General features: G+C 38.2%; 2 protein-coding genes across 8 annotated transcripts in view; both read right to left on the bottom strand.

Annotated features, from left to right (window-relative positions):
* Positions 1-2,879, bottom strand: part of IMPG2 (interphotoreceptor matrix proteoglycan 2) — a 61,339-nt gene extending 58,460 nt beyond the window's left edge. The window contains exons 1-2 of the mRNA XM_013949995.2: positions 2,802-2,879; positions 1,255-1,512 (exon numbers count right to left, since the gene is read on the bottom strand). Of these exons, the coding sequence (XP_013805449.2) occupies positions 1,255-1,512; positions 2,802-2,877 (334 nt within the window). The 5' untranslated portion in view covers positions 2,878-2,879. The remainder of the gene's footprint in view (positions 1-1,254; positions 1,513-2,801) is intronic.
* Positions 2,880-6,420: 3,541 nt separating this feature from the next.
* The window catches only part of SENP7 (SUMO specific peptidase 7), a 43,822-nt gene continuing 33,301 nt past the window's right edge, over positions 6,421-16,941 (bottom strand). For 6 of the 7 annotated variants that reach the window (XM_067301013.1, XM_067301020.1, XM_067301056.1 and 3 more), the window contains 7 exons: positions 14,877-14,969; positions 13,828-14,042; positions 13,427-13,470; positions 13,050-13,087; positions 12,732-12,800; positions 10,393-10,543; positions 6,422-8,773 (listed from right to left, as the gene is read on the bottom strand). In XM_067301013.1, coding sequence (XP_067157114.1) covers positions 8,636-8,773; positions 10,393-10,543; positions 12,732-12,800; positions 13,050-13,087; positions 13,427-13,470; positions 13,828-14,042; positions 14,877-14,969 — 748 coding nt within the window. In that variant the 3' untranslated portion in view covers positions 6,422-8,635. Of the gene's footprint in view, positions 8,774-10,392; positions 10,544-12,731; positions 12,801-13,049; positions 13,088-13,426; positions 13,471-13,827; positions 14,043-14,876; positions 14,970-16,941 lie in introns of all 7 variants that reach the window. The other variant, XM_067301043.1, reaches the window with a different exon arrangement.

Below are 16,941 nucleotides of genomic sequence, written 5' to 3'. Positions count from 1 at the left end.
AGGGCCTTCATCTTGTGACTGTTGAGAGAGAGGTATTAACCTAGTGAGCAAACAGAAAGGCTGATCCAGCATCCATGGTGGATGTCTGGGATTTGAGGGGTTACAGGCTCAATACCCTACCTTGTCTCAAGCTTTGCAGGACCTTATGTAAGTTATCTAAGGTAGAATTATTCATCACAGTGATGTAGGAGCCTGCTGTTCAGTTTATTCATGACAGTTTTACCACTTCTGTTAGTGCACGATACAAGCATAACTACCATGCGGACAGAAGCCAGTATGGCCTTCTTACTTCTTTTTTTAAATTTAGCTTAAAGTCCTTTCCTAAGCCACATAAATAAATTTTAAATAAAAATGTAATTTTTTAAAGTATTTAATTACATTCTAATAAACTTTAAATAGAAATACAAAAAGGCATTCTTATTCCGGACAAAGATGCTGAAAAGGGAATTATAGTGACTTAATTATTATTTTAAAGTAGGTACCTAAGTGTATCGCTGCAGTTACCAGTGGGACTTGCTTGTATAGGTAATCAAAAAGTCCCATTAAACATGTCTCTGAACATGTTTCCTTCTACTTGATAGCAGCTGTGAGTGATAGCAGCTCTTTCTTGTTTCACTGATAGATTATGTGGAAACACAGTAAGACACCATGAAGTGTTTGGATGGTACAGTAAGGAGAGGCACAAATACCAGAAAGAAAAGCTGCTGGACAACCTGTTTTCTATTCCAACCTTTTCACAGACAGAAGTATTAAAATACAACACATTGCCAAAATATTTCATCACACAAAATAAGTTACTACTGAGACTATTTTAGATTTTCAGAGAAGACTCTTTTATACTGACTTATGCCTCTTAAAAGAAAGGCTTCAACTCTTTCTATAGTGTCACAGTCTAATATGAAGAGATCGGCTCTTTTCCTGAAGATCCCTCTGTGAATTCTGCTAGAACTTTAAGAACACTAAACAAAAACTAGATCTGCCGCTTAGCGAACCTGTGCATAACGTCTATTATTCTGACCAAATTGTTCTATGAGAAAGGATGAATGTGCTTAGCTCAGTTAATACCAACTTTTTAGCTCAGAATAACTTGTCATGAGGAAGGTTATCACAGAAGTTTCTTGCGTAACAACACATTTCCTATTGCATGGTTCCTATTCCTACCTTTAAAAGCTTCATCTATTAATTTCTTTTTAAATAGCTATTCATCAATTACCCATGAACAGCACACTGACTACATTGTTCATGCTCACTTACCTCTGAGTCTGAAGTATTTCAGATGGTTGGCAATCGCCTGCTCAACAGATTCATCAGGGCAGATCTTAACTCCGGGAAACAGAATGGATCGCTTCCTTCGGAGCAACAAACGGCTGTTGGCCTTTTCAGGCTCTGAGATGCCGTTAGGTTTTTTCAAATCAGGAGAGAGAGAAGGGTTTGCTAATTGCCAGCCACCGAGTTGAGGGGCTGGTAAAGCATCTTTAGCCTGTGTTTCTTCCGCAGTTGAATAAGCTTCTGCTGTAAAATTAAAACCACACAAAAATTTCTCAGATGAGATAATGAGACATTCATACGTATCTTAATGCATCTTAATGCCTTTGTTCTGATCTCTGAAGGACACAACTGTGCTTTCTTCTGTTAACAAGCCACTTACCTCTTCCCCAAAACCTGTCTGTATGATAACAGTACTATTTTAAACAACCATAAGCTCTTTACAGCATCCTATCAAATGATAACACAACCCAAAGCCCTAAACCTGTAAATGCTAATGTTTTGTGCTGAACTTCACTTCTGTGATTTAGCTTCTTTAAGCCAATGGGACTACACATGTGAATAAACAGATGTGCTTGACAGCTTGCAGGACCACTAAACTAATCAATTAACAATTCCCCTTAGTCCATACAGTCTTTCAGCAAAAAACATTTAATTTTCATATCCCTTGCTTTAAGCAAGCTGCCTGAATCAACACCTAGCAAGTACACCTTCTATCACCACCAGATGGGTCCCCCCTTGATGGGAGCGGGGGAAGGGGAAAAAAGAAAAAGCTTACCAGCTTTAGCTTTTAGCTTTTTTATTTCCTCTTATGTTAGTTTGTCCACATCACTGCAAATGAAACCTCACAGCTGAGGGAAGAATGCGTCTATTCAGGTTTAGCCTGACAGTCTAATTCTCTGTCCTCCACAGGCAGGTGATTTGAAGTTAGCTAATTCCACTTTTTTCTCCCTTTCTCCCCCTCCTCCCAAAAACATGACTAAAGAAAATCACAATGAAGTCATTCATTACAGAAATAACAGTAACACATCTATAGCATTTTTCATCTCATAGGTTACGACCTCATTCTGCATCGTCAAAATCAATAGCACCTTTGACTTTAATGACTGAAACATGAGGAACATGGTTATTTTGATGGTATGCTAATAGTCAGCTCTAGAACAGAAGACCACTGCCAGATGGTACATCAGAGAGAGAAGGGAACATCAAACAAGGTCACTACGTCAAAATGCCAATCTTTACCAAAACTGACACATCTTCAGTGCCCATATGCAGAAGCTGGAAAAACTAGCATCCCTTAGCTTCATTCTACTCTGTTAAAACGATACAAACTTACAGTAACACCGCCTGGAAATCACTGCAAGTTCTCCATGTTAACACTGATACCACAGCACAGATTCAACGCAATGTTTTTCTGTATTATTCTACTTCCCTTTGTTCTAACTAATACAAAGACATATTTATACTTCTACACACTATCATGGGTAAAACCTTCAAAATGAGAATATAAAGAAGAAAGAAGAGTTCTGCATTACCTGCAACAATCTGAAGATCTTCAATCATTCTCAAAACCAAGATGCAGAAATAGATTTTCCAAGGGAAGTTGAACATACTTACTGCGTCTAAAATCCAATATGCAAAGAAAAAAAGGAAGAGAAAATCCCTTTTAGCAAGAGAGCTTTAACGCATCCTTGAACCAACCAAGAGCATCGTCCTTTTTGAAAATGTCTTAACATCACATATTATCTTTGAAAAAAGAAAAAAAAACTTCAGTAGTTTTTTAAAAAGTCAGCCAAGATATCCTAGAATGATCTTCCCTTCAAAGAGAGTATTCCGCTTCAGTGAAAAAAAACAAGGTGATGAAAGAAAGCTCTTGGAGTTAGCAGATGGACTGAGACAATTTTTTAATTTTAATCTGGCCAGCTAAGCTCTTTACCAGTGCTTGTCATACCATTAACAGTCCAAGCAAGGACAGCACCTTTCACACTTAATTAACCATGTTTTTTCATTGACCCTTCAATTTCTACCCTTTTTAAAAACCATGCTGCCCATTAAACATCAGAGGGAGCATGCTAATCCCCAGTAGAAGGTCTCAGTCTGCTTTGTCTTCTTCTGCTTGTACAAATATATGTATCTAAAAATGCACCAACTGGCTTAAACACTGATGTAGGTAGCATGGAAGCAGTCTTTCTTTGGTGTCCTGTTTCTTCTCGTGTCAGAGTTAATGAAGTCCTGCTGCCTGAGCCCGCGCTAAAGCAGAAAATCTTGCGTCATTACACCACTGTGCTTCACATCCCAGAACAGCTGCTTCCCCCAAGATAAACCAGGGCAAATCTATTTTTTCATCTCTGTTCAGGTATCATTTGACACGAGCATTAGGAACAGATTTGTCCCGATACCTGAACAAGTGATCTGGTAACAAGAACTGCAGTAAGGCCTGAGTGCAGAAAAGCAGCAGCAGTCTCAGTTCTCCTCCTGCCTGGGGCTGGCTCACGGTGGAAACGTGTGTGGAAGCCCTCCTGCAACAGCAGACCCGCATTCAACCTGCTAGAGCAAGCCTGTCAGGGCTGCCTCCTGGCCAGCACTATTCAGGACTTGCTGGTGACTGTGTCCAGATGGATCTGAGCAAACTGCCGGCTCGTCCAAGGTGACTAGCTTTGGTGTAGTGGTTTTGCATAAGTATTTCAAGGCTTTCCAGATGAAGGTCTGCAGAGCATTTGCTGGGGGACTTGCACAGGGCTCGCTGGGTATGCGGTGCTGACTGCTCTGTTACAGCTGCTCTGCTGACCTCTAGCCATACAGATAGTAACAAAGAACTTCCTGGTATCACAAACAGGACATTCACAGGAACCAAAGAAAATCACCCTTACTTTTAGGCTCTGTCTTCTGCCGTCTAACAGACGCTGGCTAGTATTTTCAAAACAATGACAAATTTTCCTCCCTTTTTTCCATAAAATTACTAAATCACAATTTAAGCCACTGAGTTGTTTTGACAACTAACCTAAACAGGTTTCTTAGAATCAGACATTTTCAATCTCTCTGAGGTGCGCAGTTCAGGCACACCTAGCCTAGCTCTATTACACAGCTGGCAGCAGCACAAGGTGTAGTACCCCACAGTGAAGCTGTAAACTGAATGGTCCTGATGCAGCAAGGCACAGGAATGATGCTGCACTCATATCCATGTACTGCTTCCCAGTCCCACTGAGCACATCTAGGTCGACAAGCTTCTGAGGCTAGCTTGGGTATCTTTACCACAACGCCGCATTCAGCAACACAGACTAGCCCTTTTTTTTTTTTTTCACCCAATCCTCTGCAGAGATGGATGCCTTCAATCTCATGAGCAACTTTGCTTCCATTACCCACCAAGAATGCAACTAAAGCAAGACTAGAATTACCATCCACACTAAGAAAGACCACGGCTCACTTATCTCAAGAACGTACAACAACAAATCCATTTAGAGAAAATTCTCAGAATGCACAAACTTGAATAAGAGCTTGAAATCCAATTAAATGTTTTCCTGGACAGTTCTCAAATTTAGAGTGGTGATTAAAAAAAACCCAACAAAGTAGTCCTCAGTGGAACTGAGAATTTGGCTAGTACAAAAAATACCTGTTTTTTATCTCTGTCAAAATTTAATCGTTTTCTATGGCTATATCAGCTTCTGGGTAATAAATTATTCTAAACATTTAAATACAACATTAATAATATTAGTTCAACCTATAAATTTTAAATTCAACAATGATTTCAGCACTGAAATTTAGACTTGCAACAGCTGAAAGTCTCTAAGCATTTATGATAGCAAAACACCCAACTGAAAAAGCACAAGCATCATTTGAAGTGTTTTAAAACAAGCAGAGCAAGTCTTGTAATAAATTTTCAAAATAACCTTTGAAAACTAATTTCTCCCTTGATTTCACTAAGGCCTTTACAGTAATGTTTTGCACCAGAAAATGTATGATTCCTGATTTCCAAGATATGGACAGATACGATTTCTGTTCAAAAGTGTTTAGGAAAAATGATTTTTGCTGGTGAAAAAGGCAAACATAATCCTAGTGAAGGGACAGGCCAAGGTCATATAAGCACCTTTCATAATAAAAAGCCAGTTTTCTGGTATTTTATATTTCTGAAGAGAAAGCATATGCTCTTTCATACAGCAAATGTAAATAACTGAATTAGTTTTCTGTAAGATAATCGCCACTGGAATTCTGCTGTAGTGCAAATACTGTTTTTAAATAACTTTGCCTTTCAACCACAATTTATTCAAAAAGCTAAATCCACTCACATCTGTAGATAAGCAGTGCAAAATAAAGGTATGCCTTAATGAAAGTGCCTCTAATGAACAGTCACATGACGGCAGGCGCTCCTTATTTTCAAACTCACATGACTTAATATTGAGATTATAAACTGTCTCCTGTGAACGGACTACATCAACTGACTTTATGGTATATGCCATGATTCACCAAAAAAATTCCAGATCAGTTTAGCTGAGACAATTAGGTTAGATGAAATCTTTTCACTTGTTTGGTTTTTGTGGTTGCTGATGCCAAACATATTGCCATGGCTGTTTTTCGCTTGTGCTCCCGGCAGTGGGAGTTCTCTGGGGATCTGTCTCCCAAGAATAAGCAAGACCTGAGGCTGTTTAGCCTTCCAAAACAGAAGGAAACCGAGCAAATTCAGCCCAGCATGGCTCAACACATTTATAATTACAATAAAATACCTTGAAAACAAAATTGCACATACTTGGAGTACATAGCTTACAAAGAATGCTTTGAAGGATCATGTCACTCCCTCATTTCAGTTAAACGGGGACTGATACAGGAAATGGAGATGCAGGACAAATGCAAAAAGGTGCCTGATATATGCTAAGAGTTACCATAGGGGAGCTCTAATTTACACCTGTAGCAATAGCCCCCAAAGAGCAACTGATGCAAATGCTAAATGCAAATGGCTGGAATGGGGTGGACGGCATCTGGTAGACTCTTCCAAGCCAGTCATTCAGGCTGTCAGACTGTTAGCCTAACTACAGAAAGCAACTGTAACACTGTGTTACACCCAAAAGCAGCCTTGCTTGCCACAAGAAGCTATAAGCTAGCTGAATGCTTTTTTAATAAATAATTACTTTGATACAAAATTAGGTTAACAGACACATACTTGTGTACGTGACTAACAGCAGTAGGACAGTCTATCTTATGCTTACTCTCCGGTAATTTGTGGCAGCAGGGAAAGGAATGGTAACAATCAAGTTCAGCAATGTTGGGAGATTTTTTTTTTAATATCAAATGTATTGGCATTCTCATAGCACACATCTAGCATTAATCTACAAAGGTAATCCTTTAAAATAATGTTATAAAACCAATTTAGAGAAGTTTACACATGACTTTTGCTTTTAAATATCTACAAACCAGCCAATCTAAAAGAGAACAAATATTACTCTATAATGGAAGCCATTTTTTACAGTAACAAAACCCCAAACAACTTACAATACAAATTTGAGGGAACATCAAAAATATTCATCAATGGAAAAGGTATAGAGAAAGGGCACACATTTCTGAATTCATTCTTTTGTCTATTTTATAATAAATACACAGATTATCCCTGTAGTAGTGCTGATGATGTGGTTTATGTGATGAAAGCCACAAAACACTCTGGGATGATGGGGACAGAAGCTGGGGAGGAGGGTGATGGGGGTAGTGACAAACTACAGAACTGAAGTGGAAATGAAGTCAAACACATGCATTATTTGCACCAGGCTGCCCACAGTTATACAGAAGGTAACTGTGACCAGCAAATAATTTTGTTTTAAAATTATCTCTCTTCTCCGGAAAGAATGCTTCCTGCTTTGAGAAACAATGGTTTTTGGATGACTGCACAGAACCTTAAGAAACAACCGGATTCTGCAACGCCAAGTTTCAGAGTTGCCTTGAGGGAAGGGGCCCTGAGCATTCCAAGACACCAGAAAACTGACCATGTCTTTGGGTTGCCCTCTATTTCCATTTTAACTCTCTAGACTACTTGCAGCTTTAAGAGTTCTGGTTTTGTAGACAGATTTATGACACGTGGTTTTGGTGGTTAGCTGACACATGGTCCTTCTGAAAGCTGCTAGGACGCATGACTTTACTTACCCCAGGAACAGGAGAGCGCCTCCTTCTAAACACAGCCACCTCACATTATGCAGTGACCATAGCAAAAAATGAGCACATACGAAAAGGCTATTAAAGTTTTCTGTGATCAATATCTGAGAAAGACTGTGTCGATACACACTTAGCCAACTTGTGCTAGTTTATCAAATCAAGTCCCAAGTTCAAATACTCACACATGCGGGCATCTTTACTCAATTCTTCTGAGCAAAGTATAAAATCTGTTTGGCTTGCATGTAAATTACATATTCTAAAGACATATTACATATAACAATGACCTTTATGAAGGAAAATAAGGGCTTACTTTTCAGTAAAACATCTCGAATAAACTTGCTAAAGCACAGCCTGCTTGCTTTTTTAATGTAAATGATGCCATAAGATTCAGAGGCATAACTTCCCAAAATAATGTGTGTAGGATTAAAAATCTACTGCCTACATGTATTGTATTGGCACATACTTGGAGAGCATGGTTTTTTCTAAAATCTGGTTAAGAAAAAAAAAATCATTTAAAATATAGGAAAGAGACCACTTTTGAGCTTAAAAGGTTTCAAAATTCACTCTTAAGCAAATGGCTTCAACTCCCATGAAAATAAATTTTTATGATGAAAATGCTAGGGAGGAAAAAAAAAACCCACAAAATCTAGCAGCCTCAAATCTCAGCAGAATATTCTGACAAATGCAGACTATTTCTGTATATAATCAGAAACAAACAAACAAAAAATCTCTGAAGAGAGTCAATATTATATCCTTAAATTAAAACAATACATAGTATTCATTCTATGTGAACTGCAAAGTAGAAAGAGTCACAGCATAGGGTCAAAATCCTGTCTTCGGGCCTGACTCCCACATGCTCATTCAACTCTAAGTTATGTTTATACAGAATTGTAGAGAACAGGCTCCATAAGATCAAAATATTTTTACATCTTTGTGGCACATATCTGAATGTAGCTTCCATATTCCAAGTAAAAGTTCAACAAATATGAACTAGCTTTAACTTACATATTTACACTTTTATCTACAGTCTTTTCCTTTCCCCCCACCACTGCATTCTAGGACCACACAATCCAAATGAAAAAAATCTTTAAATAAAAGATTCAATAAACAAACAAAATACTTCTTGTGGTAATTTTTTTTTCAGCCTTGTTAGGCTGAAAAAGCCCAAATGCTGCTAAGCAGAGTTCCAGTTACTTTATACAGCAATGTCTTTGCCAGGTCTGGCTGAGCAGATTTATTAGCTGCTGCCACCACTATGCTGTTGAAAGTGCAATTGCAAGATCAGGTCTCGAATTTCTTCTCGTTTGCTTCTGATCACCTGACGAGGAAACCACTTCTCCAGATGCATTGGCTGTTCAAAGTTATCTATGGGATTCTGGTAACAGAAAAAGGAATATTTATAGCATGAATTTCCTAAAGCAACCTTCAAAAAAATTTCAACCCCTCCCCCCCCATTATTGCTGAAACCACAGATGTACAAACAAGTCACCAAGAGACACAGTGACAGACTGCAAAGTCAAATCCACTTCCTCCATGGTAATCACATTTACACATACACTTACCATGAGCTACTCATGGTAAACACAAGACAAGTTATCATCATTTCCCTGAGAGATACATCAGTATAAGCATACATTCAAAGCACAGTCCACGTACTCTTTGACACAATTAGACACAATCCTGCTACGTAATGGACAGGTACACTTTGCTCACAAAACACGTAAGTACGCTCACACTGTAAGGAAGGATCAGGCATACAGCAACTAAGCGTAAGAGGTTCTGTGGCCTCAGGCACTGTGGTTTTTTTGTTTGTTTGTTTTTAATGTTACGGGCTGGTGTGTCCAATAGAAGAGAGCAAAGAAGCAAGAACATTCCCACAAAGTTCAGCAGGAAATGAGAGGGGGACAGTTCAGGACAATACAGGACAGCAAATGAAATGGCCAAGACACTCTGCCAACTCTGTCAATAAGACCACACCACATCTCACTTGCCTAAGTCCTTTTTTTTTTTTTTTTTTCTCCTCTTTCCCTCTTCATTCTTTTGCAATGCTTACACTTCACCTTCGCCTTGCCATGAATGAAGAAGTATATGGTAAGTGGAAAAAGCAAAGTGAGAAACCACACCATGATCTGTGGTCTATGAGCACTGGGTATGTTTAGAACAAACTACATCTACCTCGTTCAGGCCTCGCTTCTGCAAGCGAAACATGACCATGTCAGAAAATGGTCATTTCAGAAGCATTGGTAAATAATTTCATCTTCCACCTACACAAGAGCTCAACCCTTCTTTTCTACTATAGAAGAAAAATCTGTCGACTGGTCAAGGTCCCACACAACCCTTCCCATGCAAAGGATTCAGAGTGTGGACATGTATGAGCATCAGGCAAACAAAGCCAAGGGCAGTGCAAGAGCACTCATCAGGGTGAGGGAGAATTGGGGAGACGCTAAATGTCTGAAACCCAGCAGCTGCAGATGTTTAAGGCAATGTGCTGGACAGGAAGGAAACAGAGATTCCCCCAGCCCTGCACATTCCCTTTAAAGGATCTCCCCCTCCTTCTCTTTGCAGAGGATGCTGCCTGCACAGACAAAACCACAAAAAGGCCAATGGACAAGCTGAGCTAACTTTTAGCGACCACAAGAAGAGATGACCTGCATGGAAAAAGTCCCTCTGTACCACTTGTAGGCCAGAAATGTGTAAACTACATGGGCTTCAAATACACCCATATAGTTAAGGGCCTTCAATATGTCAATGTAAAAGCATCATTAAACCACAAGGCCAGAAACGTCTGCCCAGGAAATGCAGAGCAGAAACTGCCTGTGCTCCAGGCACAAAGACCCCTGCCACTACATGAAGAATGGATTTTATCTCCTCTTTCTCAAATGGCTTTGATACTTACAGAGGCTGAGCACCACAGGCTTTTCTGTCTGGATATTTCACTCAGAAATAAGGTTTGGGGTTGTTTTGGGGAGGGGGGGAGATAGTTTCCATTTGTACCTGGAAGAAGCTTTCCACATATTGCAGCAAATATACACCACAATCACTGCTGTTATCCTGTTTAGGCACTCTGGGACAGAAGTCAATCATTGTTGATTTACTGAATTCCCGGTGTGTTTTTCGTTTAGCTTCCCATTCTGCTTCCAGGTACCTATAAAGAAAGCAAACAGAATAAATACTTAAGAAATAACTCCCCAGCTCAGTGCATTTTGGGATATTACTCAATATTGTTCTGGAACTGGTCACAATGCTGTAACAGCCTTAACCAACTTCCTTCACAGAATCTGTCAAAGAAATTCATATAAGGAAATAACGCAGTTTCCAATATCCAAAATTTCAAAATGTTATTACATCGAGATGCATCTCTACTATATAATGCACACTGTACACAAAATAGGAAAGATACATGACTTCACTAAAAAAATTAAAAAGTCATTGCACTGAGTTTCTTCAAGCTGTTAGGTCACTTTTTTAAAACTTGAGCTAAAGGAGGAACTGAAGTAATCCTTCATGACTATCACACAGATTTTTTCCTGGGTTCATCCTGAGAAAGCCAGCACTGCTTTTTACCTTAAGCAAACTGTAAAACAATTATTAGAATTCATCTTATGAACAACTTCAGTTACAATCACACAGTATAGCCCTTGCAGTCTACCAGTGTATAGGGTAGGTAAAGACTTACAACCTTAGGGATCACTTCTATGATATGATTATGACTTATCTGGCGTCAGGCTTTTCTACTGTTTTCTTGCTTCAGTGGAACCTCACCGATCCAGCTTTCTAAAGTGGCCACTGATTTTGAACATATGACTGAAGGCGTAAGGGTCTGATTTTCAAAAGCAAAACCTCAGGGCTTGGGGGAAAAGAAACACACACACACACACACACACACAATGCCTGACTTTAGAGAATAAAAATACACAAGTCAGACCTTGTGTTTGACTTCCACAGGCCCCAAGTCCTTGCAATTCTGAGAATAAAGATACATACATAACACCCAAAACAGCTTTTGAGAAAAGGGGCACTTCTGAATAGAAGACAAACATGAAATTGAATTCAAGATGAAGAGAGATCAGTGAAGCACATTTCCTATATTAATGCTCTTAAACTTGAAAATTAATTTATTTGGGCCTGACCTCTGCCCAAAGACAAAGCAAATTGGTTTAAGGAAAAAAGAGATAATGGAAACCCTGTATCATAGTTTCCTTAGACTTCTACTTTCAGGGTGCAACTGCACGGTGATGTTTCCCTCCCCCAAATCGAAGGAATAACAGGTCTGCTTCCCAAAGTTCACAGGTCTCAGGCTTCCACAAGTCACCTCTTTGTTTTCTGACTTTTCATGGCATCTCTCTGATGAGCTCCAGGAAACCACCCTCTCTGGAATTTCATCCTCTGGAGCAGCTCAAAGTGTAGAGCACTATGCTAATATATCCCATAGAGACATGAAAAAAAAAATTTTTTTTTTTGCTACTTCATTCTTTCTCCCAAGACAGACATGCTAGGAGGCCTCTCTCTCTAGGGAAAAGATAGTGTCACAAAATTTACCAATTATAATACTATATTAGGAGTGGATGATAATGAATTTACTTTTACATGATCTAGATTTTTGTTACTTTCAGTGAAGTGAATACAACAAGGGACAAAAAGAACCATTAATTTTAGCTTCAACTATTTAATATTATCAACTTTAACTTCTATCAAAAACTTTTTACAAATTCATTAGCAGTGTGTTCAAGTACTGAAAGTTTGAAGACATTCTTCTAATACTTAAATACTTATCACATAAAGACTGTAAATATATTCTTATTCCCACTTTTGAAAACACGTAGTAACATTCCCATATAACTATACCGATACATCAAACTTTTAGGTTGCTTCAGTTTAGCTACTACACTTTTGCACATATGTAGGAGCAGATTCAACGCAGAAATTCTGTCAGCTACATCAGGATACTGAAGTCAGCACTTTGGAAAACCAGTCATTTAAATTTCAAAGTATTCTTTTTAAAGAATCAGTTTTTCTGCTCTTAAAAATACCTTCATTACTGAACTGGAGGGGATAAAAAACAAAACAAAAAACTCTAGAAAACCCTCAATCTACTTTTCAATGTTTTTTCAATTTTAAAAAGATATCTACTTTTCAATTTTTACATTACAGTTAGGTTGCAGAACGAAAACAGTATTGTCATCCAAACCTCCATACTGCCATTTTTTTCTGTGGCTGTTTGTAAGTTCTCCTTTAGGAACAGAAATGCACACCTTTACAAGGAAAAGTATTTTGAACATTAAAATCTGACCAAGAGCAACCCTTTCTGGTAAAGGAGAACTGCAGTTACTTACTCTCTCAAAACCTGAACTGTGTTCTGCAAGGAGCCAGCTTTCAAAGAATCTAAGATGAGTATACAAGGCCTGTAAACAACAAAAACAACAAAGAGCAGTTTAAGCTTTCATTGCCAGTACTACCTGAGCAAAGATTTTGTTTGAATCCAGCTTAACAAGAGCATCAATAGCTGAATAAATGTGAAAAAAAATGGACAAGCCCCTACAGTTGTGGCTTTATAACAAGCTGGATGTGACAAATAACCGACTCAATTACTGCAGAATTTCTTAGTATAAACCCTTTAATAATACAATGTTAGTACGAAAACAGAAACTTACCTTTTACAAATTTGCCTTCTTGAATTACTTGGAGAGTTCTGGGAAGAGAGAAAGAAAAAATAACCTTAAAAAAAACCTACAACAAGTAAAAACCCAAATGTCTTTACAGATTTAAAGGCAAAGCAAGTCAGGCTCCTATTCCAGAAAGGGAGAAACTGATAGGAAATTTTTTAAAAACTGTGAAACTATAGCATAGGCAACTTAGGTAAGCAAAGAAAGACTTCAGGTAACTCAAACTGCCTTGCACATGCTGCAAGTTGCACAAACATCAACAGAAAAGCTGCAGAAAAGATAATGCAAAGTAATTTGTTCAAGACTTGGAGCCGTAGGAAGTAAGTTAATACAGGTCTCCTCTGTCAGTACAGAAAAGTACTTACTTTAGAAATATCCAAGTGAAGAACTGCAGCAACATGGTTGCCACCTAGAACAAAAGAAAAAAAAATATAGAAAGTCTTAAGAAAAAAATATAGAAAGTGTTAAGAATTTAAGAATTTTCTAACTATTTTCATGATTCATGATTATTAGTACTCAAAATAAGATAGTCCACACATTGCAATAGGATCTGGGCCACTGATTTTACATGTCCCTTCCATTAATTTCCAAAGAGTTGCAGAAAGCAAGAATGCAGTGCAGTCTTTACTATGCATGGTAAGACAAAAACATGTTACACTAATCTTTCATTTCAGGATATTTTTTAAGACATCACATCTCTCCTTCAAGGATTAAGACACTATCAGAACTGTATATGGCTTGATGTAGTTTCTTCTAAGTTATCTACCTTTTGAGAACAAACTTCTGTTTGCATCCATTTCTTCATCTTTGCAGTTATTAGGAAAGGCCAACACTGAACTGGTTCTAGTGCTCTGACTCTCCTTCTCTGACTGGAGTGGAGATTGTTGAAGCTGGTGATATAATGAAGTCTGATTGGGACATTCCTCATATACAGCTTCTTCTAGCCACGGAAAACAGATAACTGCAATGTACCAATGAGACCTGCCCAGCAGGGGGAAACATCAAAACTGTAACATTTGGTTCTGAAAAGCATATGAAAAGTTTTTATAGCACTGAGAGCTCATGGACAACTGTTTTGTGGTATGTAACCACTGTTGCCATTACCATGCTCCTTCATGGCATCTTATACAAATCCTCCCACTCATTTGTACTTTGCATTTTACTTGGTGTAACTGCAAAAGTAAGTATCAATTCCTTTAAGAAACAAAACAAGCCCACCACAGCAATTTATCACTGTCTCACCACCTACCCCACACTGAAAAAATAATAAAGTAATAAAATAATCTGTGACAATGATCCCAATTTTGAATATAGCTGAGGGTATATCATGTCTCAAGCCCAATCTCTTTGCATACATAACTCTCAATGACTATTCAGCTTTGCTGGAGCTTCCATGTGCAGGGCAGCTATTCACCTAGGACCAGGCACAGAGAGTGAAAGTACTACTCCTGCTCTTTTTACCAATAACACTATGCATTGCTGGGATTTCTTCACAGAAACATTACTTAAGTGCACAGGAACCATCACAATGATACATGTAAATTCTTTTGAAATACATAAAAACAATTTTCAGTACAACTAAGGAAAAGAAATGCAAAGCCTGCTGAAGACAACTACACTTACAAAATGCAATTTTTGAAGAGGCTTAAAAATTACTCATTCCACTCCTCACTATCACTTCTTCAAAATCTAGTATGTTCATTTCTAATATATTTATTTATTAAGGTGTACAGCTATAAATCTTCAAATTACTAGAACATTCAAATATTTAAATTTTAAATACCAGAAAATGTGTCTAAAATTGCATAGACTTACTCCTCATTCACAGGCACAAAGATATAATCTTTACTGAAGATGTTTATATGACGAGTCCATGTTCTTACTCTTTTGTGTCTTCTCTGTGCTGCTCTGTGGAAATCAAATGACATTTACTGTTTGGATTTGTTCTTTTTGGTTAAAGTAAGGGATAGGGATTAGTAATCCTATATTTTCCCAGTCCCTCAATGGATTTTTCATTTATTCATGAAATTTCCCAACAGAGAGAAAACAAACCAGCAGAACATTAAGCCCAAGTGACTTACAAGCCAAGTGGACTGATATGAATGTTTGCATTATCTGAATCACCTTGAACTCTTTTGGATGAATTATCCACAGATTTCAAAGTCAGGAAGGATTTGTTACAATTATTTAGCCAGGGTATCAGACTACACTAAAGGCAGAAAAGCCCACCGAAATATCTGTCAGTGTAAACATCAATCTATACCAACTTCCAAACATCCATGTCACAGTACCACTTTTGAACGCCTGCCTAAGCAACCTTATTTTTTGGAAGGAAAAGCCAAATGCCTTGCATAGGGTCATGCAGCACACCTACTGCAAAGCCAGAACTAAACCACAGATTTCCTCCAGTCCTGGGCTTTAACTGCTAGATCACATTCCCTTTCCAGTCCTGCAGACATAAAGCATGAGGACAGGATTATAGGAGACTAAAAAAATCTGAGGAGAAATTTAGATTATCCAGCTTTCTTATTTTACAGAAGATTAAATGGAAACCAATGGTTTATAAAGTTTGCTCCAATGTCAACCAAAAGCAAAATTCACTCTAATCAGGAGACACCCTCTGTTGCCATTCTAATTAAATCCTGATCTGAGATCAAGACATGTAACTTGAATATGGGGGGAATGGGAGAAAAGGGGTAGGGAATGGAAAAGCAAGCTGCTGCAGGGCTCTTCAGGGGCAGTGTGAAGAGAAGACTTGCTGCAAATTTCCTCTATTACATGATTCTAGAAGCACAGAGAACGTAACAGGGGAAGGCACTGTTAAAACCTAGAAAAGTGCCTATGAAAGGAGCACAACAAAACTTAACTCACTAGCTGAGCTGTATGGAGAAAAGGAAGTAAAGGGACTTCAAGTTAAGTAGCCTACATCAGTAGAGATTAATTTCATTTATGACAATAAGGAGCCTATTTTTCCACTATCCACACTTCAAAAAACTGTATTCACCAGGTAAGTATCTAACGTTAAACAAAACTAGAATTGCAGCTGCTACAGTCCTTGAAATATGATGCATTAAGAGTGCCATTCTTCTTCCATGAAAAGGTTAAGGACAGTCCAGCCTTGCAAAAGGAATCAGATCAAGGCACAACAGCATTCTTAAGGATAATGGTGCCTCCACCTCAGAACATTCATGGTCAGGAGACAGGCACAAAAACTGACAGGAGACACATTTGCTCAAGCATAGCTCCTTGATTTTTGAGGATCTTTTAAAAATATCACAGAAGTTGCATTTTTCTCTAACTTTTGCCCAGAAATGTTTGACTGTAACACAGAAACAAGATGGCACACCTGTACGTGCAGGTGGCCCAGTTGGTCCAAAGAATACAAAACCTGGGGACTTCATGAATAACAAAAGAAAAATCACTTCTGACAAACAGAAAAAACTTCAATAAGCTGAGTGATGATAACAGGTTGAAAGCAGCTGGCAGATAACTCTAAGTGAAGTGGTAAGAAAGTTCCACTCAAACATCAGTGTTGAGAAGGAACTGAGTGTGAGATAGGGATGGTCCTACCCTTTATACAGTCTTGGCTGCAAGCATGAAGTAATAGAGGGATCATAAGCTCCTAATGACACTGTCTGTGAAACTTTTCAATTTCTGTGTAATAGAGTGTAAAAAACTCATATGTGTGAGCTTGGTGTACACAAATTTTCTTACTAAAAACCTGGACAATAATTTATTATTAACATATAACATGAAAGATGTGGTAAATCTAAAAATAACTTTTAAAAAGACTTAAAATAAAACATGCCTTAGACGACTCTTGAGTTTGGGGGGAAAAAAAAGAGAGAGAGAGATATCAAAATACATGAATAATTGTTTG

This window comes from Apteryx mantelli, chromosome 1 (assembly GCF_036417845.1).
Source record: "Apteryx mantelli isolate bAptMan1 chromosome 1, bAptMan1.hap1, whole genome shotgun sequence".
Lineage (NCBI taxonomy): Eukaryota > Metazoa > Chordata > Aves > Apterygiformes > Apterygidae > Apteryx > Apteryx mantelli.
Note: the sequence above shows the minus strand (reverse complement) of the source record. Positions and strands in the feature narration are given on the sequence as shown.